Source organism: Oncorhynchus gorbuscha, unplaced genomic scaffold (genome assembly GCF_021184085.1).
Source record: "Oncorhynchus gorbuscha isolate QuinsamMale2020 ecotype Even-year unplaced genomic scaffold, OgorEven_v1.0 Un_scaffold_700, whole genome shotgun sequence".
NCBI lineage: Eukaryota > Metazoa > Chordata > Actinopteri > Salmoniformes > Salmonidae > Oncorhynchus > Oncorhynchus gorbuscha.
The window spans coordinates 229,063-256,636 of NW_025745772.1; the positions used below are offsets into that span (position 1 = coordinate 229,063).

Below are 27,574 nucleotides of genomic sequence, written 5' to 3' on the forward strand. Positions count from 1 at the left end.
TCTTCTACAGCTATAATATCAGACCTGGATATTGTTATTGTCTTATGTTGTGATGGTTATGGGTCTCACAGTCTCCCCCCTCCTCTCTCTCTCTCTCTCCCTCTCCCTCTCTCCCTCTTTCCCTCTACCTCTCTTCTCATCCTCTCTCCCTCTCCCTCTCTCCCTCTTTCCCTCTACCTCTCTTCTCATCCTCTCTCCCTCTTTCCCTCTACCTCTCTTCTCATCCTCTCTCCCTCTCCCTCTCTCCCTCTTTCCCTCTCTCCCTCTTTCCCTCTACCTCTCTTCTCATCCTCTCTCCCTCTCCCTCTCTCCCTCTTTCCCTCTACCTCTCTTCTCATCCTCTCTCCCTCTCCCTCTCTCCCTCTTTCCCTCTCCCTCTTTCCCTCTACCTCTCTTCTCATCCTCTCTCCCTCTCCCTCTCTCCCTCTTTCCCTCTCTCCCTCTTTCCCTCTACCTCTCTTCTCATCCTCTCTCCCTCTCCCTCTCTCCCTCTTTCCCTCTACCTCTCTTCTCATCCTCTCTCCCTCTCCCTCTCTCCCTCTTTCCCTCTACCTCTCTTCTCATCCTCTCTCCCTCTCCCTCTCTCCCTCTTTCCCTCTACCTCTCTTCTCATCCTCTCTCCCTCCCTCCATACTCCCCCTCTACAGTAACATATTCAAAGGCTCAGCAGTGTGTATGTACAACATGGCAGACATCCGGAGGGTCTTCCTGGGTCCCTATGCCCACCGAGATGGGCCCACCTACCAGTGGGTACCCTTCCAGGGGAGGGTGCCCTACCCCCGCCCTGGCACGGTGAGTCACAGGGGGGTCATATGGGGGTTATGACAAGTTATAGCACCTCATAGCTGCTACTTAGAAGCTAATAGACAAATACAAGTCATTCACAACTGATACCTATATTTACGTATGGAAGTAGCAAGTGACTGATGGCACACGTGTCAACTTTTATAGAAGTCATGAATATCAATAGTTATAGCAAGGTAATAGGAGAATAATGAAAGGAAAACATAACATTAGTATTCATCGCAATAACCTCAATAACCATATTCCCTACTTATTATAACACGGCTCAACATGAAATACATATGACCTCAGTTCCAGACACATAGATGTTAACTCTAGAACCTCCTGTTCTTCATAGTGCCCCAGCTATGACCTCAGTTCCAGACACATAGATGTATTAAATGTGACTTGTTAACTCTAGAACCTCCTGTTCTTCATAGTGCCCCATCTATGACCTCAGTTCCAGACACATAGATGTATTAAATGTGACTTGTTAACTCTAGAACCTCCTGTTCTTCATAGTGCCCCATCTATGACCTCAGTTCCAGACACATAGATGTATTAAATGTGACTTGTTAACTCTAGAACCTCCTGTTCTTCATAGTACCCCAGCTATGACTTCAGTTCCAGACACATAGATGTATTAAATGTGACTTGTTAACTCTAGAACCTCCTGTTCTTCATAGTACCCCATCTATGACCTCAGTTCCAGACACATAGATGTATTAAATGTGACTTGTTAACTCTAGAACCTCCTGTTCTTCATAGTGCCCCATCTATGACCTCAGTTCCAGACACATAGATGTATTAAATGTGACTTGTTAACTCTAGAACCTCCTGTTCTTCATAGTGCCCCAGCTATGACCTCAGTTCCAGACACATAGATGTATTAAATGTGACTTGTTAACTCTAGAACCTCCTGTTCTTCATAGTGCCCCATCTATGACCTCAGTTCCAGACACATAGATGTATTAAATGTGACTTGTTAACTCTAGAACCTCCTGTTCTTCATAGTGCCCCATCTATGACCTCAGTTCCAGACACATAGATGTATTAAATGTGACTTGTTAACTCTAGAACCTCCTGTTCTTCATAGTACCCCAGCTATGACTTCAGTTCCAGACACATAGATGTATTAAATGTGACTTGTTAACTCTAGAACCTCCTGTTCTTCATAGTACCCCATCTATGACCTCAGTTCCAGACACATAGATGTATTAAATGTGACTTGTTAACTCTAGAACCTCCTGTTCTTCATAGTGCCCCATCTATGACCTCAGTTCCAGACACATAGATGTATTAAATGTGACTTGTTAACTCTAGAACCTCCTGTTCTTCATATTGCCCCATCTATGACCTCAGTTCCAGACACATAGATGTATTAAATGTGACTTGTTAACTCTAGAACCTCCTGTTCTTCATAGTACCCCAGCTATGACTTCAGTTCCAGACACATAGATGTATTAAATGTGACTTGTTAACTCTAGAACCTCCTGTTCTTCATAGTGCCCCATCTATGACCTCAGTTCCAGACACATAGATGTATTAAATGTGACTTGTTAACTCTAGAACCTCCTGTTCTTCATAGTGCCCCATCTATGACCTCAGTTCCAGACACATAGATGTATTAAATGTGACTTGTTAACTCTAGAACCTCCTGTTCTTCATAGTACCCCAGCTATGACTTCAGTTCCAGACACATAGATGTATTAAATGTGACTTGTTAACTCTAGAACCTCCTGTTCTTCATAGTGCCCCATCTATGACCTCAGTTCCAGACACATAGATGTATTAAATGTGACTTGTTAACTCTAGAACCTCCTGTTCTTCATAGTGCCCCATCTATGACCTCAGTTCCAGACACATAGATGTATTAAATGTGACTTGTTAACTCTAGAACCTCCTGTTCTTCATAGTGCCCCATCTATGACCTCAGTTCCAGACACATAGATGTATTAAATGTGACTTGTTGACTCTAGAACCTCCTGTTCTTCATAGTGCCCCATCTATGACCTCAGTTCCAGACACATAGATGTATTAAATGTGACTTGTTAACTCTAGAACCTCCTGTTCTTCATAGTGCCCCAGCTATGACCTCAGTTCCAGACACATAGATGTATTAAATGTGACTTGTTAACTCTAGAACCTCCTGTTCTTCATAGTGCCCCAGCTATGACCTCAGTTCCAGACACATAGATGTATTAAATGTGACTTGTTAACTCTAGAACCTCCTGTTCTTCATAGTGCCCCATCTATGACCTCAGTTCCAGACACATAGATGTATTAAATGTGACTTGTTAACTCTAGAACCTCCTGCTCTTCATAGTGCCCCAGCTATGACCTCAGTTCCAGACACATAGATGTATTAAATGTGACTTGTTAACTCTAGAACCTCCTGCTCTTCATAGTGCCCCAGCTATGACCTCAGTTCCAGACACATAGATGTATTAAATGTGACTTGTTAACTCTAGAACCTCCTGCTCTTCATAGTGCCCCAGCTATGACCTCAGTTCCAGACACATAGATGTATTAAATGTGACTTGTTAACTCTAGAACCTCCTGCTCTTCATAGTGCCCCAGCTATGACCTCAGTTCCAGACACATAGATGTATTAAATGTGACTTGTTAACTCTAGAACCTCCTGTTCTTCATAGTGCCCCATCTATGACCTCAGTTCCAGACACATAGATGTATTAAATGTGACTTGTTAACTCTAGAACCTCCTGTTCTTCATAGTGCCCCAGCTATGACCTCAGTTCCAGACACATAGATGTATTAAATGTGACTTGTTAACTCTAGAACCTCCTGTTCTTCTTCATAGTGCCCCATCTATGACCTCAGTTCCAGACACATAGATGTATTAAATGTGACTTGTTAACTCTAGAACCTCCTGTTCTTCATAGTTCCAGACCCCATCTATGACCTCAGTTCCAGACACATAGATGTATTAAATGTGACTTGTTAACTCTAGAACCTCCTGTTCTTCATAGTACCCCAGCTATGACTTCAGTTCCAGACACATAGATGTATTAAATGTGACTTGTTAACTCTAGAACCTCCTGTTCTTCATAGTACCCCAGTTCTATGACCTCAGTTCCAGACACATAGATGTATTAAATGTGACTTGTTAACTCTAGAACCTCCTGTTCTTCATAGTGCCCCATCTATGACCTCAGTTCCAGACACATAGATGTATTAAATGTGACTTGTTAACTCTAGAACCTCCTGTTCTTCATAGTACCCCAGCTATGACTTCAGTTCCAGACACATAGATGTATTAAATGTGACTTGTTAACTCTAGAACCTCCTGTTCTTCATAGTACCCCAGCTATGACCTCAGTTCCAGACACATAGATGTATTAAATGTGACCCAGCTATGACCTCAGTTCCAGACACATAGATGTATTAAATGTGACTTGTTAACTCTAGAACCTCCTGTTCTTCATAGTGCCCCATCTATGACCTCAGTTCCAGACACATAGATGTATTAAATGTGACTTGTTAACTCTAGAACCTCCTGTTCTTCATAGTACCCCAGCTATGACCTCAGTTCCAGACACATAGATGTATTAAATGTGACTTGTTAACTCTAGAACCTCCTGTTCTTCATAGTGCCCCAGCTATGACCTCAGTTCCAGACACATAGATGTATTAAATGTGACTTGTTAACTCTAGAACCTCCTGTTCTTCATAGTGCCCCATCTATGACCTCAGTTCCAGACACATAGATGTATTAAATGTGACTTGTTAACTCTAGAACCTCCTGTTCTTCATAGTGCCCCATCTGACCCCATCTTGTTATGACCTCAGTTCCAGACACATAGATGTATTAAATGTGACTTGTTAACTCTAGAACCTCCTGTTCTTCATAGTAGATGTATTAAATGTGACTTGTTAACCCCTCCTGTTCTTCATAGTACTATGACTTCAGTTCCAGACACATAGATGTATTAAATGTGACTTGTTAACTCTAGAACCTCCTGTTCTTCATAGTACCCCATCTATGACCTCAGTTCCAGACACATAGATGTATTAAATGTGACTTGTTAACTCTAGAACCTCCTGTTCTTCATAGTGCCCCATCTATGACCTCAGTTCCAGACACATAGATGTATTAAATGTGACTTGTTAACTCTAGAACCTCCTGTTCTTCATAGTGCCCCAGCTATGACCTCAGTTCCAGACACATAGATGTATTAAATGTGACTTGTTAACTCTAGAACCTCCTGTTCTTCATAGTGCCCCATCTATGACCTCAGTTCCAGACACATAGATGTATTAAATGTGACTTGTTAACTCTAGAACCTCCTGTTCTTCATATTGCCCCATCTATGACCTCAGTTCCAGACACATAGATGTATTAAATGTGACTTGTTAACTCTAGAACCTCCTGTTCTTCATAGTACCCCAGCTATGACTTCAGTTCCAGACACATAGATGTATTAAATGTGACTTGTTAACTCTAGAACCTCCTGTTCTTCATAGTGCCCCATCTATGACCTCAGTTCCAGACACATAGATGTATTAAATGTGACTTGTTAACTCTAGAACCTCCTGTTCTTCATAGTGCCCCATCTATGACCTCAGTTCCAGACACATAGATGTATTAAATGTGACTTGTTAACTCTAGAACCTCCTGTTCTTCATAGTACCCCATCTATGACTTCAGTTCCAGACACATAGATGTATTAAATGTGACTTGTTAACTCTAGAACCTCCTGTTCTTCATAGTGCCCCATCTATGACCTCAGTTCCAGACACATAGATGTATTAAATGTGACTTGTTAACTCTAGAACCTCCTGTTCTTCATAGTGCCCCATCTATGACCTCAGTTCCAGACACATAGATGTATTAAATGTGACTTGTTAACTCTAGAACCTCCTGTTCTTCATAGTGCCCCATCTATGACCTCAGTTCCAGACACATAGATGTATTAAATGTGACTTGTTAACTCTAGAACCTCCTGTTCTTCATAGTGCCCCATCTATGACCTCAGTTCCAGACACATAGATGTATTAAATGTGACTTGTTAACTCTAGAACCTCCTGTTCTTCATAGTGCCCCAGCTATGACCTCAGTTCCAGACACATAGATGTATTAAATGTGACTTGTTAACTCTAGAACCTCCTGTTCTTCATAGTGCCCCAGCTATGACCTCAGTTCCAGACACATAGATGTATTAAATGTGACTTGTTAACTCTAGAACCTCCTGTTCTTCATAGTGCCCCATCTATGACCTCAGTTCCAGACACATAGATGTATTAAATGTGACTTGTTAACTCTAGAACCTCCTGTTCTTCATAGTGCCCCAGCTATGACCTCAGTTCCAGACACATAGATGTATTAAATGTGACTTGTTAACTCTAGAACCTCCTGCTCTTCATAGTGCCCCAGCTATGACCTCAGTTCCAGACACATAGACCTCCAGACACATAGATGTATTAAATGTGACTTGTTAACTCTAGAACCTCCTGCTCTTCATAGTGCCCCAGCTATGACCTCAGTTCCAGACACATAGATGTATTAAATGTGACTTGTTAACTCTAGAACCTCCTGTTCTTCATAGTGCCCCATCTATGACCTCAGTTCCAGACACATAGATGTATTAAATGTGACTTGTTAACTCTAGAACCTCCTGTTCTTCATAGTGCCCCAGCTATGACCTCAGTTCCAGACACATAGATGTATTAAATGTGACTTGTTAACTCTAGAACCTCCTGTTCTTCATAGTGCCCCATCTATGACCTCAGTTCCAGACACATAGATGTATTAAATGTGACTTGTTAACTCTAGAACCTCCTGTTCTTCATAGTGCCCCATCTATGACCTCAGTTCCAGACACATAGATGTATTAAATGTGACTTGTTAACTCTAGAACCTCCTGTTCTTCATAGTACCCCAGCTATGACCTCAGTTCCAGACACATAGATGTATTAAATGTGACTTGTTAACTCTAGAACCTCCTGTTCTTCATAGTGCCCCAGCTATGACCTCAGTTCCAGACACATAGATGTATTAAATGTGACTTGTTAACTCTAGAACCTCCTGTTCTTCATAGTGCCCCATCTATGACCTCAGTTCCAGACACATAGATGTATTAAATGTGACTTGTTAACTCTAGAACCTCCTGTTCTTCATAGTGCCCCAGCCCCCTCAGTTCCAGACACATAGATGTATTAAATGTGACTTGTTAACTCTAGAACCTCCTGTTCTTCATAGTACCCCAGCTATGATAGTTCCAGACACATGATGTATTAAATGTGACTTGTTAACTCTAGAACCTCCTGTTCTTCATAGTACCCCAGCTATGACCTCAGTTCCAGACACATAGATGTATTAAATGTGACTTGTTAACTCTAGAACCTCCTGTTCTTCATAGTGCCCCATCTATGACCTCAGTTCCAGACACATAGATGTATTAAATGTGACTTGTTAACTCTAGAACCTCCTGTTCTTCATAGTACCCCAGCTATGACCTCAGTTCCAGACACATAGATGTATTAAATGTGACTTGTTAACTCTAGAACCTCCTGTTCTTCATAGTGCCCCAGCTATGACCTCAGTTCCAGACACATAGATGTATTAAATGTGACTTGTTAACTCTAGAACCTCCTGTTCTTCATAGTGCCCCAGCTATGACCTCAGTTCCAGTTCCAGACACATAGATGTATTAAATGTGACTTGTTAACTCTAGAACCTCCTGTTCTTCATAGTGCCCCATCTATGACCTCAGTTCCAGACACATAGATGTATTAAATGTGACTTGTTAACTCTAGAACCTCCTGTTCTTCATAGTGCCCCATCTATGACCTCAGTTCCAGACACATAGATGTATTAAATGTGACTTGTTAACTCTAGAACCTCCTGTTCTTCATAGTGCCCCATCTATGACCTCAGTTCCAGACACATAGATGTATTAAATGTGACTTGTTAACTCTAGAACCTCCTGTTCTTCATAGTGCCCCATCTATGACCTCAGTTCCAGACACATAGATGTATTAAATGTGACTTGTTAACTCTAGAACCTCCTGTTCTTCATAGTGCCCCAGCTATGACCTCAGTTCCAGACACATAGATGTATTAAATGTGACTTGTTAACTCTAGAACCTCCTGTTCTTCATAGTGCCCCAGCTATGACCTCAGTTCCAGACACATAGATGTATTAAATGTGACTTGTTAACTCTAGAACCTCCTGTTCTTCATAGTGCCCCAGCTATGACCTCAGTTCCAGACACATAGATGTATTAAATGTGACTTGTTAACTCTAGAACCTCCTGTTCTTCATAGTGCCCCATCTATGACCTCAGTTCCAGACACATAGATGTATTAAATGTGACTTGTTAACTCTAGAACCTCCTGTTCTTCATAGTGCCCCATCTATGACCTCAGTTCCAGACACATAGATGTATTAAATGTGACTTGTTAACTCTAGAACCTCCTGTTCTTCATAGTGCCCCATCTATGACCTCAGTTCCAGACACATAGATGTATTAAATGTGACTTGTTAACTCTAGAACCTCCTGTTCTTCATAGTGCCCCAGCTATGACCTCAGTTCCAGACACATAGATGTATTAAATGTGACTTGTTAACTCTAGAACCTCCTGTTCTTCATAGTGCCCCAGCTATGACCTCAGTTCCAGACACATAGATGTATTAAATGTGACTTGTTAACTCTAGAACCTCCTGTTCTTCATAGTGCCCCATCTATGACCTCAGTTCCAGACACATAGATGTATTAAATGTGACTTGTTAACTCTAGAACCTCCTGTTCTTCATAGTGCCCCAGCTATGACCTCAGTTCCAGACACATAGATGTATTAAATGTGACTTGTTAACTCTAGAACCTCCTGTTCTTCATAGTGCCCCAGCTATGACCTCAGTTCCAGACACATAGATGTATTAAATGTGACTTGTTAACTCTAGAACCTCCTGTTCTTCATAGTGCCCCAGCTATGACCTCAGTTCCAGACACATAGATGTATTAAATGTGACTTGTTAACTCTAGAACCTCCTGTTCTTCATAGTGCCCCATCTATGACCTCAGTTCCAGACACATAGATGTATTAAATGTGACTTGTTAACTCTAGAACCTCCTGTTCTTCATAGTGCCCCAGCTATGACCTCAGTTCCAGACACATAGATGTATTAAATGTGACTTGTTAACTCTAGAACCTCCTGTTCTTCATAGTGCCCCATCTATGACCTCAGTTCCAGACACATAGATGTATTAAATGTGACTTGTTAACTCTAGAACCTCCTGTTCTTCATAGTGCCCCATCTATGACCTCAGTTCCAGACACATAGATGTATTAAATGTGACTTGTTAACTCTAGAACCTCCTGTTCTTCATAGTACCCCAGCTATGACTTCAGTTCCAGACACATAGATGTATTAAATGTGACTTGTTAACTCTAGAACCTCCTGTTCTTCATAGTACCCCAGCTATGACCTCAGTTCCAGACACATAGATGTATTAAATGTGACTTGTTAACTCTAGAACCTCCTGTTCTTCATAGTGCCCCATCTATGACCTCAGTTCCAGACACATAGATGTATTAAATGTGACTTGTTAACTCTAGAACCTCCTGTTCTTCATAGTACCCCAGCTATGACTTCAGTTCCAGACACATAGATGTATTAAATGTGACTTGTTAACTCTAGAACCTCCTGTTCTTCATAGTACCCCAGCTATGACCTCAGTTCCAGACACATAGATGTATTAAATGTGACTTGTTAACTCTAGAACCTCCTGTTCTTCATAGTGCCCCATCTATGACCTCAGTTCCAGACACATAGATGTATTAAATGTGACTTGTTAACTCTAGAACCTCCTGTTCTTCATAGTGCCCCAGTTCTATGACCTCAGTTCCAGACACATAGATGTATTAAATGTGACTTGTTAACTCTAGAACCTCCTGTTCTTCATAGTGCCCCAGCTATGACCTCAGTTCCAGACACATAGATGTATTAAATGTGACTTGTTAACTCTAGAACCTCCTGTTCTTCATAGTGCCCCAGCTATGACCTCAGTTCCAGACACATAGATGTATTAAATGTGACTTGTTAACTCTAGAACCTCCTGTTCTTCATAGTGCCCCATCTATGACCTCAGTTCCAGACACATAGATGTATTAAATGTGACTTGTTAACTCTAGAACCTCCTGTTCTTCATAGTGCCCCAGTGCCCCATCTATGACCTCAGTTCCAGACACATAGATGTATTAAATGTGACTTGTTAACTCTAGAACCTCCTGTTCTTCATAGTGCCCCATCTATGACCTCAGTTCCAGACACATAGATGTATTAAATGTGACTTGTTAACTCTAGAACCTCCTGTTCTTCATAGTGCCCCATCTATGACCTCAGTTCCAGACACATAGATGTATTAAATGTGACTTGTTAACTCTAGAACCTCCTGTTCTTCATAGTGCCCCAGCTATGACCTCAGTTCCAGACACATAGATGTATTAAATGTGACTTGTTAACTCTAGAACCTCCTGCTCTTCATAGTGCCCCAGCTATGACCTCAGTTCCAGACACATAGATGTATTAAATGTGACTTGTTAACTCTAGAACCTCCTGTTCTTCATAGTGCCCCAGCTATGACCTCAGTTCCAGACACATAGATGTATTAAATGTGACTTGTTAACTCTAGAACCTCCTGTTCTTCATAGTGCCCCATCTATGACCTCAGTTCCAGACACATAGATGTATTAAATGTGACTTGTTAACTCTAGAACCTCCTGTTCTTCATAGTGCCCCAGCTATGACCTCAGTTCCAGACACATAGATGTATTAAATGTGACTTGTTAACTCTAGAACCTCCTGTTCTTCATAGTGCCCCATCTATGACCTCAGTTCCAGACACATAGATGTATTAAATGTGACTTGTTAACTCTAGAACCTCCTGTTCTTCATAGTACCCCAGCTATGACTTCAGTTCCAGACACATAGATGTATTAAATGTGACTTGTTAACTCTAGAACCTCCTGTTCTTCATAGTACCCCAGCTATGACCTCAGTTCCAGACACATAGATGTATTAAATGTGACTTGTTAACTCTAGAACCTCCTGTTCTTCATAGTGCCCCATCTATGACCTCAGTTCCAGACACATAGATGTATTAAATGTGACTTGTTAACTCTAGAACCTCCTGTTCTTCATAGTACCCCAGCTATGACTTCAGTTCCAGACACATAGATGTATTAAATGTGACTTGTTAACTCTAGAACCTCCTGTTCTTCATAGTACCCCAGCTATGACCTCAGTTCCAGACACATAGATGTATTAAATGTGACTTGTTAACTCTAGAACCTCCTGTTCTTCATAGTGCCCCATCTATGACCTCAGTTCCAGACACATAGATGTATTAAATGTGACTTGTTAACTCTAGAACCTCCTGTTCTTCATAGTACCCCAGCTATGACCTCAGTTCCAGACACATAGATGTATTAAATGTGACTTGTTAACTCTAGAACCTCCTGTTCTTCATAGTGCCCCAGCTATGACCTCAGTTCCAGACACATAGATGTATTAAATGTGACTTGTTAACTCTAGAACCTCCTGTTCTTCATAGTGCCCCAGCTATGACCTCAGTTCCAGACACATAGATGTATTAAATGTGACTTGTTAACTCTAGAACCTCCTGTTCTTCATAGTGCCCCATCTATGACCTCAGTTCCAGACACATAGATGTATTAAATGTGACTTGTTAACTCTAGAACCTCCTGTTCTTCAAAGTGCCCCATCTATGACCTCAGTTCCAGACACATAGATGTATTAAATGTGACTTGTTAACTCTAGAACCTCCTGTTCTTCATAGTGCCCCATCTATGACCTCAGTTCCAGACACATAGATGTATTAAATGTGACTTGTTAACTCTAGAACCTCCTGTTCTTCATAGTGCCCCATCTATGACCTCAGTTCCAGACACATAGATGTATTAAATGTGACTTGTTAACTCTAGAACCTCCTGTTCTTCATAGTGCCCCAGCTATGACCTCAGTTCCAGACACATAGATGTATTAAATGTGACTTGTTAACTCTAGAACCTCCTGTTCTTCATAGTGCCCCAGCTATGACCTCAGTTCCAGACACATAGATGTATTAAATGTGACTTGTTAACTCTAGAACCTCCTGTTCTTCATAGTGCCCCATCTATGACCTCAGTTCCAGACACATAGATGTATTAAATGTGACTTGTTAACTCTAGAACCTCCTGCTCTTCATAGTGCCCCAGCTATGACCTCAGTTCCAGACACATAGATGTATTAAATGTGACTTGTTAACTCTAGAACCTCCTGCTCTTCATAGTGCCCCAGCTATGACCTCAGTTCCAGACACATAGATGTATTAAATGTGACTTGTTAACTCTAGAACCTCCTGTTCTTCATAGTGCACCAGCTATGACCTCAGTTCCAGACACATAGATGTATTAAATGTGACTTGTTAACTCTAGAACCTCCTGTTCTTCATAGTGCCCCAGCTATGACCTCAGTTCCAGACACATAGATGTATTAAATGTGACTTGTTAACTCTAGAACCTCCTGCTCTTCATAGTGCCCCAGCTATGACCTCAGTTCCAGACACATAGATGTATTAAATGTGACTTGTTAACTCTAGAACCTCCTGCTCTTCATAGTGCCCCAGCTATGACCTCAGTTCCAGACACATAGATGTATTAAATGTGACTTGTTAACTCTAGAACCTCCTGTTCTTCATAGTGCCCCAGCTATGACCTCAGTTCCAGACACATAGATGTATTAAATGTGACTTGTTAACTCTAGAACCTCCTGTTCTTCATAGTGCCCCATCTATGACCTCAGTTCCAGACACATAGATGTATTAAATGTGACTTGTTAACTCTAGAACCTCCTGTTCTTCAAAGTGCCCCATCTATGACCTCAGTTCCAGACACATAGATGTATTAAATGTGACTTGTTAACTCTAGAACCTCCTGTTCTTCATAGTGCCCCATCTATGACCTCAGTTCCAGACACATAGATGTATTAAATGTGACTTGTTAACTCTAGAACCTCCTGTTCTTCATAGTACCCCAGCTATGACCTCAGTTCCAGACACATAGATGTATTAAATGTGACTTGTTAACTCTAGAACCTCCTGTTCTTCATAGTGCCCCATCTATGACCTCAGTTCCAGACACATAGATGTATTAAATGTGACTTGTTAACTCTAGAACCTCCTGTTCTTCATAGTGCCCCAGCTATGACCTCAGTTCCAGACACATAGATGTATTACATGTGACTTGTTAACTCTAGAACCTCCTGTTCTTCATAGTGCCCCATCTATGACCTCAGTTCCAGACACATAGATGTATTAAATGTGACTTGTTAACTCTAGAACCTCCTGCTCTTCATAGTGCCCCAGCTATGACCTCAGTTCCAGACACATAGATGTATTAAATGTGACTTGTTAACTCTAGAACCTCCTGCTCTTCATAGTGCCCCAGCTATGACCTCAGTTCCAGACACATAGATGTATTAAATGTGACTTGTTAACTCTAGAACCTCCTGTTCTTCATAGTGCACCAGCTATGACCTCAGTTCCAGACACATAGATGTATTAAATGTGACTTGTTAACTCTAGAACCTCCTGTTCTTCATAGTGCCCCAGCTATGACCTCAGTTCCAGACACATAGATGTATTAAATGTGACTTGTTAACTCTAGAACCTCCTGCTCTTCATAGTGCCCCAGCTATGACCTCAGTTCCAGACACATAGATGTATTAAATGTGACTTGTTAACTCTAGAACCTCCTGCTCTTCATAGTGCCCCAGCTATGACCTCAGTTCCAGACACATAGATGTATTAAATGTGACTTGTTAACTCTAGAACCTCCTGTTCTTCATAGTGCCCCAGCTATGACCTCAGTTCCAGACACATAGATGTATTAAATGTGACTTGTTAACTCTAGAACCTCCTGCTCTTCATAGTGCCCCAGCTATGACCTCAGTTCCAGACACATAGATGTATTAAATGTGACTTGTTAACTCTAGAACCTCCTGCTCTTCATAGTGCCCCATCTATGACCTCAGTTCCAGACACATAGATGTATTAAACCTGACCTATAGCCTCTTGTTCTTCATAGTGCCCCAGTAAAACGTTTGGGGGCTTTGACTCCACCAAGGACCTCCCTGATGATGTGATCACCTTTGCGCGGGGCCACCCGGCCATGTTTAACCCTGTGCACCCCATCGGGGGTCGTCCCATCGTGGTGAGGACTGATGTGGACTACCAGTTCTCCCAGCTAGTGGTGGACAAGGTGGAGGCCGAGGACGGACAGTACGACGTCATGTTCATTGGAACAGGTCAGTGAGATATGATTCATTTATTTTTAGATTATCCTTTTTTTAAAATAGCAATCCAACTGGTTGAAAGCTACGTAAAAAAAGTCCATGTTTTTTAATAGGGAATTTATAATTTGCCAAGCCAAGTAAATGTCCCCTTGAGCGAAGCTCACCTTGACATCAACTTCAATAAAAAGGAAATCCTGCAAGGATTCGTTGCCTCCTTCTTTTGACCTTGAGTGACTGAACAGTTATATTGTAGTGAATTAAATGTGCTGTCGTAGACCTGGGCACGGTCCTGTAGGTGGTTAGAGTCAGATAGATAACTGAATACTGATGTATGTTTCCTGTTGTAGACCTGGGCACGGTCCTGTAGGTGGTTAGAGTCAGATAGATAACTGAATACTGATGTATGTTTCCTGTTATAGACCTGGGCACGGTCCTGAAGGTGGTTAGAGTCAGATAGATAACTGAATACTGATGTATGTTTCCTGTTATAGACCTGGGCACGGTCCTGAAGGTGGTTAGAGTCAGAGAGATAACTGAATACTGATGTATGTTTCCTGTTGTAGCCCTGGGCACGGTCCTGTAGGTGGTTAGAGTCTGATAGATAACTGAATACTGATGTATGTTTCCTGTTATAGACCTGGGCACGGTCCTGTAGGTGGTTAGAGTCAGAGAGATAACTGAATACTGATGTATGTTTCCTGTTATAGACCTGGGCACGGTCCTGTAGGTGGTTAGAGTCAGATAGATAACTGAATACTGATGTATGTTTCCTGTTATAGACCTGGGCACGGTCCTGTAGGTGGTTAGAGTCAGATAGATAACTGAATACTGATGTGTGTTTCCTGTTGTAGATCTGGGCACGGTCCTGAAGGTGGTTACCATCCCAAGAGAGAGCTGGCATGACCTGGAAGAGGTGGTCCTGGAGGAGATGACCGTGTTCAGGGTACGGTCACACACTGGGAAACTGGTTATGGTTATAATCGATTGCATTTACATGGAAAATATTAAAGGGAGTGTGATAGAACACCAGTCATTTTGTTGGGAAGTGAAGGGTACATGATCAATGTCTAGCTCTGAAATTAAAGGGAGGAGTGGGGAAATTCCATAGGGAGTTATGAGGGGGGTGTCTAAATGAATCAGAGTGTTATATCTTCTCTAACTGTGTCTTTCTGCAGGAGCCCACCCCCATCACAGCAATGGAGCTTTCCACCAAACAGCAACAGCTGTACCTGGGCTCGGCACTAGGCGTTTCCCAGATGCCTTTGCACCGCTGTGAGGTGTACGGGAAGGCTTGCGCTGAGTGCTGTCTGGCCCGTGACCCCTACTGTGCCTGGGATGGAACAGAGTGCTCCCGTTACTTCCCTACCGCCAAGCGGTAAGAACACACACACACACAGACATTCTCGTAGATGCACACACAGGCAAGTATGAATGCAGAAAAGCAGAATGAGGGTCTGAAGTAGTAGGATGCTGGTTTGTAAACATAAAGTATGAATACACACACACACACACACACACACACACACACACACACACACACACACACACACACACACACACACACACACACACACACACACACACACACACACACACACACACACACACACACACACACACACACACACACACACACACACACACACACACACACACAGATTGACAAAACAGACAGAAAAGTTCCTATGCATACACATATATACACAGAATCCACACACAAGAGCTACACAAACACTTTTATGTTTTCATGTATTTATTGAACACATGGTGTAAACATTCACAGTGCAAGGTGACACAAGCATTTAGGGACATGTGTGCACATGCCCACATATCACATACAGTGGCAAGAAACAGTATGTGAACCCTTTGGAAATACCTGGATTTCTGCATACATTGGTCATAACATTTGATCTGATCTTCATCTAGGTCACAACAAATGACAAACACAGTCTGTTTTAACTAATAACACACAAACAATTTTATGTTTTCATGTATTTATTGAACACATGGTGTAAACATTCACAGTGCAAGGTGAAAAGAATATGTGAACTCTGGCCCTCCTTTGGCAGCAACAACCTCCACCAAACTCAGTTGCGGATCAGACCTGCACAACAGGAGACATTTTGGACCATTCCTCTTTACAGAACTGTTTCAGTTCAGCAATATTTTTGGGATGTCTGGTGGGAACCGCTCTCAAGGTCATGCCACCGCATCTCAATGGGGTTGAGAGGTCAGGACTCAGGCTGGGCCACTCCAGAAGGTCAGGACTCAGGCTGGGCCACTCCAGAAGGTCAGGACTCAGGCTGGGCCACTCCAGAAGGTCAGGACTCAGGCTGGGCCACTCCAGAAGGTCAGGACTCAGACTGGGCCACTCCAGAAGGTCAGGACTCAGGCTGGGCCACTCCAGAAGGTCAGGACTCAGGCTGGGCCACTCCAGAAGGTCAGGACTCAGGCTGGGCCACTCCAGAAGGTCAGGACTCAGGCTGGGCCACTCCAGAAGGTCAGGACTCAGGCTGGGCCACTCCAGAAGGTCAGGACTCAGGCTGGGCCACTCCAGAAGGTCAGGACTCAGACTGGGCCAGGCTCCAGAAGGTCAGGACTCAGGCTGGGCCACTCCAGAAGGTCAGGACTCAGGCTGGGCCACTCCAGAAGGTCAGGACTCAGGCTGGGCCACTCCAGAAGGTCAGGACTCAGGCTGGGCCACTCCAGAAGGTCAGGACTCAGGCTGGGCCACTCCAGAAGGTCAGGACTCAGGCTGGGCCACTCCAGAAGGTCAGGACTCAGGCTGGGCCACTCCAGAAGGTCAGGACTCAGGCTGGGCCACTCCAGAAGGTCAGGACTCAGGCTGGGCCACTCCAGAAGGTCAGGACTCAGGCTGGGCCACTCCAGAAGGTCAGGACTCAGGCTGGGTCACTCCAGAAGGTCAGGACTCAGGCTGGGCCACTCCAGAAGGTCAGGACTCAGGCTGGGCCACTCCAGAAGGTCAGGACTCAGGCTGGGCCACTCCAGAAGGTCAGGACTCAGGCTGGGCCACTCCAGAAGGTCAGGACTCAGGCTGGGCCACTCCAGAAGGTCAGGACTCAGGCTGGGCCACTCCAGAAGGTCAGGACTCAGGCTGGGCCACTCCAGAAGGTCAGGACTCAGGCTGGGCCACTCCAGAAGGTCAGGACTCAGGCTGGGCCACTCCAGAAGGTCAGGACTCAGGCTGGGCCACTCCAGAAGGTCAGGACTCAGGCTGGGCCACTCCAGAAGGTCAGGACTCAGACTGGGCCACTCCAGAAGGTCAGGACTCAGACTGGGCCACTCCAGAAGGTCAGGACTCAGGCTGGGCCACTCCAGTCCAGAAGGTGTATTTTCTTCTGTTGAAGCCATTCTGTTGTTGATTTACTTCTGTGTTTTGGGCCGTTGTCCTGTTGCATCACCCAACTTCTGCTGAACTTCAATTGGAGGACAGATTGCCTAACATTCTCCTGCAAAATGTCTTGATAAACTTGGGAATTCATTTTTCCATTGATGATAGCAAGCTGTCCAGGCCCTGAGGCAGCAAAGCAGCCCCAAACCATGATGCTCCCTCCACCATACTTTACAGTTGGGATGAGGTTTTGATGTTGGTGTGCTGTGCCTTTTTTTCTCCACACAGAGTGTTGTGTGTTCATTCCAAACAACTCAACTGTAGTGGCTTCATCCGTGGTGTCCTCCCATGATCATCATTCTTGTTTAGTGTTTTAGGTATTGTACACTCGTCAAAAGAGATGTTAACATGTTCCAGAGATTTCTATAAGTCTTTAGCTGACACTCTAGGATTCTTCTTAACCTCATTGAGTATTCTGCGCTGTGCTCTTGCAGTCATCTTTGCAGGAGGGCCATTCCAAGGGAGAGTAGCAACAGTGCTGAACTTTCTCCATTTATAGACAATGTGTCTTACTGTGGACTGATGAACATTAAGGCTTTTAGAGAAATACCCTTTCCAGCTTTATGCAAGTCAACAATTCTTAATCTTAGGTCCTCTTTTGTTTGAGGCATGGTTCACATCAGGCGATGCTTCATGTGAATAGCAAACTCAAATGTTGTGTGTGTTTTTTATTTGGCAGGGCAGCTCTAACCAACATCTCCAATCTGGTCTCATTGATTGGACTCCAGGTTAGCTGACTCCTGACTCCAATGAGCTTTTGGAGAAGTCATTAGCCTAGGGGGTTCACATACTTTTTACAACCTAGGCTGTGAATGTTTAAATTATGTTTTCAATATAGTCAATATAGTCAGTTTGTGTGTTATTAGTTTAAGCACATTGTGTTTGTCTATTGTTGTGACTTAGATAAAGATCAGATGAAATTTGATGACCAATTCATGCAGAGATCCGGGTAATTCCAAAGGGTTCACCTACTTTTCTTGCCTTTGTACACGTACACAAATACACTGGTACACACATTCAATTTGTGTGATTGTTGTGCATTCCACAGCTCAGAGGTGGTAAAACCATGCTTCCCCGCACACACACAGTCCTGGCCAGTAGCACTGTTAGAACCACTTCACCCTATAGCCAAGAGTTATAAAACACCCACATAGCCACACACACACCAAATAATAGGCCAACAGGGGCCGTCTGACTTCTTCACCCCACCAGCCGAGAGCTATGAACAAACACACCCATAAATGACCTTCTCCTCCATCCAGCAGGATTAGCCTGACCACTACCAGCCCTCCACCTCCGTCCAGCACAACTCTCTATTAAATACAGATCTAGGATCAGCGTACCCTCCCTCAAACCTAACCCTAACCATCAGGTCCGAAAACACAAAACTGACCTAAGATCAACATCTACACTAGGGAATTATGAGAGAATTGAAAAGCAGCCTCAGAAGGAGGGCAGTAGAGGGGTGGTGGTACACCCTTGGTCAGGGCTGGGGCACTCCAGTACAAATATTTGATTCTCCAGCTAAATGAGAACCAGACGCCCGGGCTTGGCTCAGCAGGCACTCGGACTGCCCTGCACGTGTTCAGACAGCCAAAGGCAGGAATGCTTGGGAGGAAATGTAGGAAGAGTGGTGGAGTGTGTGTGTCTGGGTGTTGGGTAGGAGCAGGGTGTGTGCATCAGAGGGGATGTATGCATGTGTAAGTGTATTTATTTATGTGTGTGTGTGTGTAAATGGGTGTGTGTACATGTTGTTTATATGTGTGTGTGTGTGTATATATATATATATATATATATATATATATATATATATATATATATATATATATATATATATGTCCTGTATGGTTATAGAAACCCTGACACGAGACCTAGAGACCTCCACCTTTGGCTGTGCTCCCCTCTCTCCCTTCAGATTTTTACGATACGTAAGAGCCTATGATCTTAGTGGTAATGAACCAGGGAACACATAGGGAGCACAGGGAAGCATGTTGTAGGATCCCACATAACACATAATGCAATACTCATGGTCATATGCTCATTCACACATAATATGTAGACAGAAAAATACCGTCCCAATGGAACACACACACAATACACACAAAACATACACACAACACACACACACAACACAATACACACAAAACATACACACAGCACACACACACACACACACACACACACACACACACACACACACACACACACACACACACACACACACACACACACACACACACACACACACACACACACACACACACACACACACACACACACACACACACACACACACACACACACACACACACACACACACACACACACTGTATCGACTAAAGGGTCTTTCAAGTCGTGGAGGACATACTCAGGATTTTCAAGGCCCAGGCTATCTGTGTTTCATGTTTAGTAATGACATGTCCCTGAACGATGAATCACAATGAATCATTCCTTTAATAGAAGCCAAAGCTTGACATGTTTTTAAATGTGCCTGTGATTTTCTCTCTTTTTATTTATCCACCCACTCAATAGCATCAGACTTAACAGAGGACTGATGGTGAAATAAACAGTTCTGCTCTGTTCTTCAGTTGTACTGCACAAATGTGTCAGCTGTGCCACTGGTTAAGATCGCCCTCTAGTGGTAGAAACGTCACAGTACATAGAGCCCTCAATAACTGGCTCCTTCCCGATGGAACTGGGGAGAAGAGAAATAAGTCTGAGGAAACAGAGCAGTGAGGGGCCTGACCGACACCTACAGGTTGATATGTTGTGTGTGAGGGACGTTTATTAACTCACTGGGAACACAATCTAACATGTGTATGTTTCTTTGGTTGTTTCATAGGAGAACGAGACGCCAGGACATCAGGAATGGAGATCCCCTCTCCCAGTGCTCCGACCTGCAGCATCATGGTACAAACGCCTTAGATTTTTATTTTACGCTTTAATCTCACACACACACACACACACACACACACACACACACACACACACACACACACACACACACACACACACACACACACACACACACACACACACACACACACACACACACACACACACACACACACACACACACACACACAAAAACCCCACTGTGGTGTTTCTCTGGTAACCCTATCCTTGTGTCTGTGTAGATGACGTGGACGGGCTGGGTCATGTGGAGGACAGGAGTGTGTACGGAGTGGAGAACAGCAGCATGTTCCTGGAGTGTAGTCCCAAGTCCCAGAGAGCCCTCATCTACTGGCAGCTCCAAAGACCCAACGAGGACCGCAAACATGAGGTGGGTACACACACACTCTGCATGCAAGATGTGTCCTATTCACCATCATTCTCAATAACGTCCCAATCATTTTCAATAACTTTGCAATCACACTAAACTTCACAAATGATTACCTGAAATTGCTTCAGTTTGTTAATAATCAATTGCCATGCACTCAAATGTAACCATATTGAGTGGATATTGAATCCACCCCACCCTTTCTATTCCCCCCTCCCTTTCCTCCCATCCCCCTCATTTCCCTCTCCATCTCTCTCTCCAGATCAAGTCGGAGGACAGGATGATCCGCACGGAGCAGGGCCTGCTCATCCGCATCCTCACCCAGGCCGACTCAGGCATCTACACCTGCCACGCTGTGGAGCACGGCTTCATCCAGCCCCTCCTCCGCCTCTCCCTCCAGGTCATCCCCACACAGAGGCTGGGTGAGCTGCTGCCTGGTGGGCCTCAGGGTGGAGCTGGAGGGTCTGGTGGCGCAGGTAGTGGGTCTGGTGGTGCAGGTGGGCCTGCTGGTGCAGGGCACTCGACAAAACACAAGCTGTGGTACAGGGATTTCCTCTCCCTCCTCGACCACCCTGACCTGAACAGCGTGGAGGAGTTCTGCGAGCGTGTGTGGCGGAAGGAGCGCAAGCAGCGGCGTCTGAAAACCCCACCATCACCACCAATGACCAAAGTCTGGCTAGGCCTGACGGCGGAGCTCCAAGCTCAGGCCTAAAGCCTAAAAGTAGTCCTCTTGGCGCAGGTGCACCCAATGCCCAGAAGCAGCAGAGCGGGCATCCTACGGTGCAGCAGCAGCAGAACAAAGAAGGGAGCCCCGGAGCACGAACCCCAGAAGGTGCAACACCATGCGGGTACGCTAACCCAGGCACAGGCCCCTAAAAACAACAACCAGAATGCCCAGAACTCTCAGGCCACACCCAACACCCAGAGCCCCCAGAAGGGCCAAGGCGCCCTGGGGGGAACCCAGGTGCCTGGTGGTGGGGCCAGAGGTGGACCCCAGCACACGGCCAAGTGGAGGCGGATGCAGGAAAATAAGAAGGGGCGAAACAGGAGAACCCATGAGCAACAGAGACCCCCGCGGAGTGTCTGAGACACACACACAGCAACACACACACTTACACACATATTGTACATTAAAATATAGACTTGCTATCCCATAAAGATATAATGTAGGATCCCACATAATGCAATACTCATGGTCATATGCTCATTCACACATAATATGTAGACAGAAATATACCGTCCAAATGGAATGCTCTAAAACATACATATAAAGCACACACACACACACACACACACACACACACACACACACACACACACACACACACACACACACACACACACACACACACACACACACACACACACACACACACACACACACACACACACACACACACACACACACACACACACACACACTGCAAATACCCTGTGAAGACTTGGAGAAGACTGGCGACTAACAGGACATTGAAGACTGAGGCTGTAAACTGGAATGCGTACTGTACATGCTAACCATGTGGATATAGTGGCCCAGGGGATACAATTTGAGGAACTGTGTAGTCCAGGTCCGTGTTACAAGTGGGAACGAGTTATCTGGCGGACACATAACCCTTCTGTACAGACGCTACTTCCTTATAGGACTGGGATGGGGTTAAAAAAAACATTCATTTTCAGTGAGGATGATACATATTCAGACCTCTGGACAAGTTTGGACAATGGCCCCTACAGGACATTTCAGAAGACATTTCAGAAGGGGTTAAGACTTTTAAGTTCAGTAGGGATGTCCGTTACTGCAGCTACTGGCCTTGTTGACATGCGCAGAAGGAAGAGGAGGTCCACTATTTAGAGAATGAAAGAACTATAAGGATAAAGAATCATTTGTCCAGTCGATTGCAAACAAGAACCGAAATACATCAAAAGAAGCACAGTCATTTTCAGAGAGTGAACTGCATTTCCCACAATACAATTTGTCGGCTCAACTTTATTCAACTGATTCGATTCACAATGACTCTCATGAATGAGCACATTGGGCTTGTACATAGAGGTTGACTGTCTTATAGGTCAAACAGATGAAACGGGGCACAGTTAGCTGATTAACAATCCACAACGGTGCCCTGCATATTCTTTATAGTTCAATAACAGAATTATTCAATATAAAACCACAAAATCCCCATTAGCCTGTGATCTGTGCAGCAAAATCAAGCTTCTCTTCCTCCCAAGGCTTGAAAAGCATTGTGCATGTCGTAGTCAATCAATGTTCATGATTTGAATAAGCTATTTCTCGCCAGTTAGTCGCTATGTAAGGTTTTTTTTATGTTAAAGGAGTCCTATGAAAAAAAATCTATTTTCTGTTTTTATTTGATATTTACTTCTCTCTCTCCCTACAAACCACTGCATCCCTGTAGGGGTAAATAATTATGTAGTATCATTTTGTGACCTGCCCCTTTAAGTTATTTTTCTTTCTTTGCTTTCTCCTGGAGTTGCGTGTGAATTTATAATTCCAGTCATATGTTCGTGCTCAGTCTGGAAAACAGACTGCCTATTGATTCTGTACATATACATACAACAACAAAACGACTCTTTATGTATGTAAATATATACAACCAGAACACCACTGATTATTTATTTCTCATTGTTTTGTGAAAGGGTTGCATTTATTTTTGATATTCTGGTATTTTGGCTCATCAATAATCAAGAAAAAAAACTGTGGCACGTTGAGAAACACAAACGGACCAATGAGGACGGACTTCCTCTGTCAAGGACTCCCTTTTTTCCGGGGGGCGTGTTTCGGAAGTGAACGGGGGTTGTTGTGTGTTTTACAGTATCCAGACTGAGAGCCTTCAGGATGATAAGCACAAGTTTCTCAAACCCTCTTCTACATTTCTGTCTCTTCTGGTTGTTTCCTAAATGGCTCATTTTTCTACCCAGGAGGTGTTTTCGTTGGAGTTTGGAATCCCATCCACCTATTCGTTCATCCCAAATACTCATTTTATGTAAGATAATACTACCCAAAACCTGATAAACATTAGCTGTGAATTCCTATGTAAGAATTAGTAAGGAAAAAGTTCAAATCTAAACCTAGTCTGAGGACGCTGAGTTAAAGCTGCATGTGAATGCTACTTAAGTGCATCTTTTCTATTGTCTCTAGATGTTTCCTGTGAGAGGTAAAGGTCCTGTGGGCAACATGTGCAAGAGAGATGTGAATATTCTTCCTTTTGCCAAAACAAAGATGCCAACATGTACCAGGGGTGTATTCACTAGGAACCAAACAGAAGCAAACAGGCCTACACGGGGATGGACTAACCTGAACTTGTCCAATAACAAACGCACATTTTTGTCGCAAATCGTTTTCTGTAGCTAAACGTTTTGCTATGGTGTCTGCTAATGAATACACCCCAGTGATGTTACTCCAACCCCAAAACTTGTATTAAGACCTTCAACTTTTCATACGACAATGTGTTTCCCCCTCAGTATACAACAAGACTGATGTGTCACTGCAATAATGGACAGCAGATAGCAAGGTTTCCTGGTGGTTTGTGGTATGTTTCCGGTCTCTCACGATGTGTAGGGTGGACGAGGAGAGAACAGATACCTCTGCTGTAACATGGTTCTTCCTGGCATGCGTTCAGTTGTCTAATTAAACATTTCCTGTAAAACCTAGCCTTGTTGTTGTTGTGTAACTTCTGTCCAGTTATATATGGTACAGTCTGATGCATGTGAATCTGAGTTGACAAAATGTATTTTGTTTGTGTTGTACAGTCAATTCAAATGGTGCCATTTTATCCCATTTAGTCACAGGTGGGACTGGGAGCAGTCAGTTTGCACACTCAAACACACAGATAAAAGGTTGAGCTGATGAAAAACGTATTTTTACATTATGGTGAATTACACAGTATTATATCTTCTTCAGAAACGTTTTAAAAAGACTTTCCAACAGACAGTGAAGCCTACTCCTTCACCAGAGGACATCTGAACCCTACTCCTTCACCAGAGGACATCTGAACCCTACTCCTTCACCAGAGGACATCTGAACCCTACTCCTTCACCAGAGGACATCTGAACCCTACTCCTTCACCAGAGGACATCTGAACCCTACTCCTTCACCAGAGGACATCTGAACCCTACTCCTTCACCAGAGGACATCTGAACCCTACTCCTTCACCAGAGGACATCTGAACCCTTCACTCCTTCACCAGAGGACATCTGAACCCTACTCCTTCACCAGAGGACATCTGAACCCTACTCCTTCACCAGAGGACATCTGAACCCTACTCCTTCACCAGAGGACATCTGAACCCTACTCCTTCACCAGAGGACATCTGAACCCTACTCCTTCACCAGAGGACATCTGAACCCTACTCCTTCACCAGAGGACATCTGAACCCAGACCGTGGAGGAAGATGTGACCCTACTCCTTCACCAGAGGACATGCTGAATCACAATGGCTGTGTTCACCAGAGGACATCTGAACAGCCTTCACCAGAGGACATCTGAACTGATATTATTGGCTAAAGAGGACATCTGATTGATTCAAGAGACATCAATTAGTGGCAAGAGACATCAGAACCCTACTCCTTCACCAGAGGACATCTGCATCCTTCACCAAACACAACCCTAGTGGGCTTCACCAGAGTATAGTAAATACTGAAGTAGAATCCTTCACCAGAGCTCATCTGTCCACATCCTTCAGTGGGACATTGACCACGGCTCTTCACCAGAGACATCTGATTTCATTGACTAAAGGCAGAAATGATGTGTCAAAAAAGGTCATTGATATGTTATGCTGTATAAGTAAGAGGCAGCCTTCCTTGTCGATGAAAACCCTACCCCCTTGCCATGAATAATTAAACTGGAGGTTCATGTTTTCACCAGAGATTAGCCCTACACCAGAGGACACTATTCTCTGTTCCAATGGACCATTTCTAATGAGCTTTTTACAGGGGCCTATTACATTTTAGCTGTCATTCTAGTTCACGTGTCCAACTCAGTCCACGGAGGGTAAATACTGAGTGGCACAAGCTCTCTGAACTCCTCCCTTGAACTTGACTGATGAATATGGTCAAAAATCAGTATGTTATGCTGAACTCCTCCCTTGGACTTGACTGATGAATTAAACTGGTCATGTTTTGGATCAGTACAAGGAACTCCTCCCAATGGACTTGACTGGGGATTACATTTTAGCTGTCATATGGTCACTAATCACGGAGGGCTAAGGAACTCCTCCCTTGGACTTGACTGATGAATATGGTCACTAATCAGTAAGGAACTCCTCCCTTGGACTTGACTGATGAATTAAGGTCACTAATCAGTAAGGAACTCCTCCCTTGGACTTGACTGATGAATTAAGGTCACTAATCAGTAAGGAACTCCTCCCTTGGACTTGACTGATGAATTAAGGTCACTAATCAGTAAGGAACTCCTCCCTTGGACTTGACTGATGAATATGGTCACTAATCAGTAAGGAACTCCTCCCTTGGACTTGACTGATGAATATGGTCACTAATCAGTAAGGAACTCCTCCCTTGGACTTGACTGATGAATATGGTCACTAATCAGTAAGGAACTCCTCCCTTGGACTTGACTGATGAATATGGTCACTAATCAGTAAGGAACTCCTCCCTTGGACTTGACTGATGAATTAAGGTCACTAATCAGTAAGGAACTCCTCCCTTGGACTTGACTGATGAATATGGTCACTAATCAGTAAGGAACTCCTCCCTTGGACTTGACTGATGAATTAAGGTCACTAATCAGTAAGGAACTCCTCCCACCTAGTTGTCTAGGTCTTAACAAAATAAAAACAGGCACTAAACTCAATGGTATGAGTTTGACACCCCTGTTGGGACACTTTAGTTAGTAGTCTAAGTTCCCTGTATATCAATTATGTGACTGGAATGCAATGACCATCAGCTGTTTATGTTCATCAGCCACAACGTCTTGCACTGTGTGTCACTCTATGTCTGTAGCTTTGAAGATTCCACTGGTGTGTAGAGACAGATGGTTAACAGTTAACACAGTGTCACTAAAGGCCTTCGTGAGGTTGTCATCTCCACTCTAATTGAGCCTACAGTGGCACAGCGTGTTACCTAAAATGGTGCTCTACCACGGAATCCCTGCAGGTACCTTAAAAGGTTCTCTACCACTCTCTGCGTGGGCACAAACTCCCTGAACCCTCTGACTGACACACACACACACACACACACACACGCACGCACGCACAACACACACACACACACACACACACACACACACACACACACACACACACACACACACACACACACACACACACACACACACACACACACACACACACACACACACACACACACACACACACACACACACACACACACACACACACACACACACACACACACACACACACACACACACACACACACACACACACACACACACACACACACACACACACACACACACACACACACACACAGAGAGACGCTGCAGCCATCCAGTCACACAGAGAGAGTGTGCATGTGGAAACCCCAGCTTAACTGATGAGAGTAGCACAATCTATGTTCCCAGGCCCCAAGAGTCACAAACGTGTTGTGAATTCACAGGGTTCGTTACCATGGGTACTGCTCCGAGAATGTGTATGTGTGTGTGACAGTGGAGGCTGCTGAGGGGAGGACAGCTCATAATAATGTCTGGAACGACGCTCATGCAATGGCATCAACCACATAGAAACCATGTGTTTGATATCATTCCACTCATTCCGCTCCGGCCATTACCACGAGCTCATCCTCCCCAATT

At 43.9% G+C, this 27,574-nt stretch overlaps 2 protein-coding genes across 2 annotated transcripts in view; both read left to right on the forward strand.

Annotated features, from left to right (window-relative positions):
* Positions 1-21,601, forward strand: part of LOC124019863 (semaphorin-3aa-like) — a 76,143-nt gene extending 54,542 nt beyond the window's left edge. The window contains exons 10-16 of the mRNA XM_046335304.1: positions 648-792; positions 13,895-14,114; positions 14,954-15,045; positions 15,278-15,477; positions 20,357-20,424; positions 20,652-20,797; positions 21,057-21,601. Of these exons, the coding sequence (XP_046191260.1) occupies positions 648-792; positions 13,895-14,114; positions 14,954-15,045; positions 15,278-15,477; positions 20,357-20,424; positions 20,652-20,797; positions 21,057-21,506 (1,321 nt within the window). The 3' untranslated portion in view covers positions 21,507-21,601. The remainder of the gene's footprint in view (positions 1-647; positions 793-13,894; positions 14,115-14,953; positions 15,046-15,277; positions 15,478-20,356; positions 20,425-20,651; positions 20,798-21,056) is intronic.
* A 2,756-nt stretch (positions 21,602-24,357) lies between these two features.
* The window catches only part of LOC124019862 (semaphorin-3aa-like), a 14,198-nt gene continuing 10,981 nt past the window's right edge, over positions 24,358-27,574 (forward strand). Inside the window, exon 1 of the mRNA XM_046335303.1 lies at positions 24,358-24,396. Within this exon, the coding sequence (XP_046191259.1) occupies positions 24,358-24,396 (39 nt within the window). The remainder of the gene's footprint in view (positions 24,397-27,574) is intronic.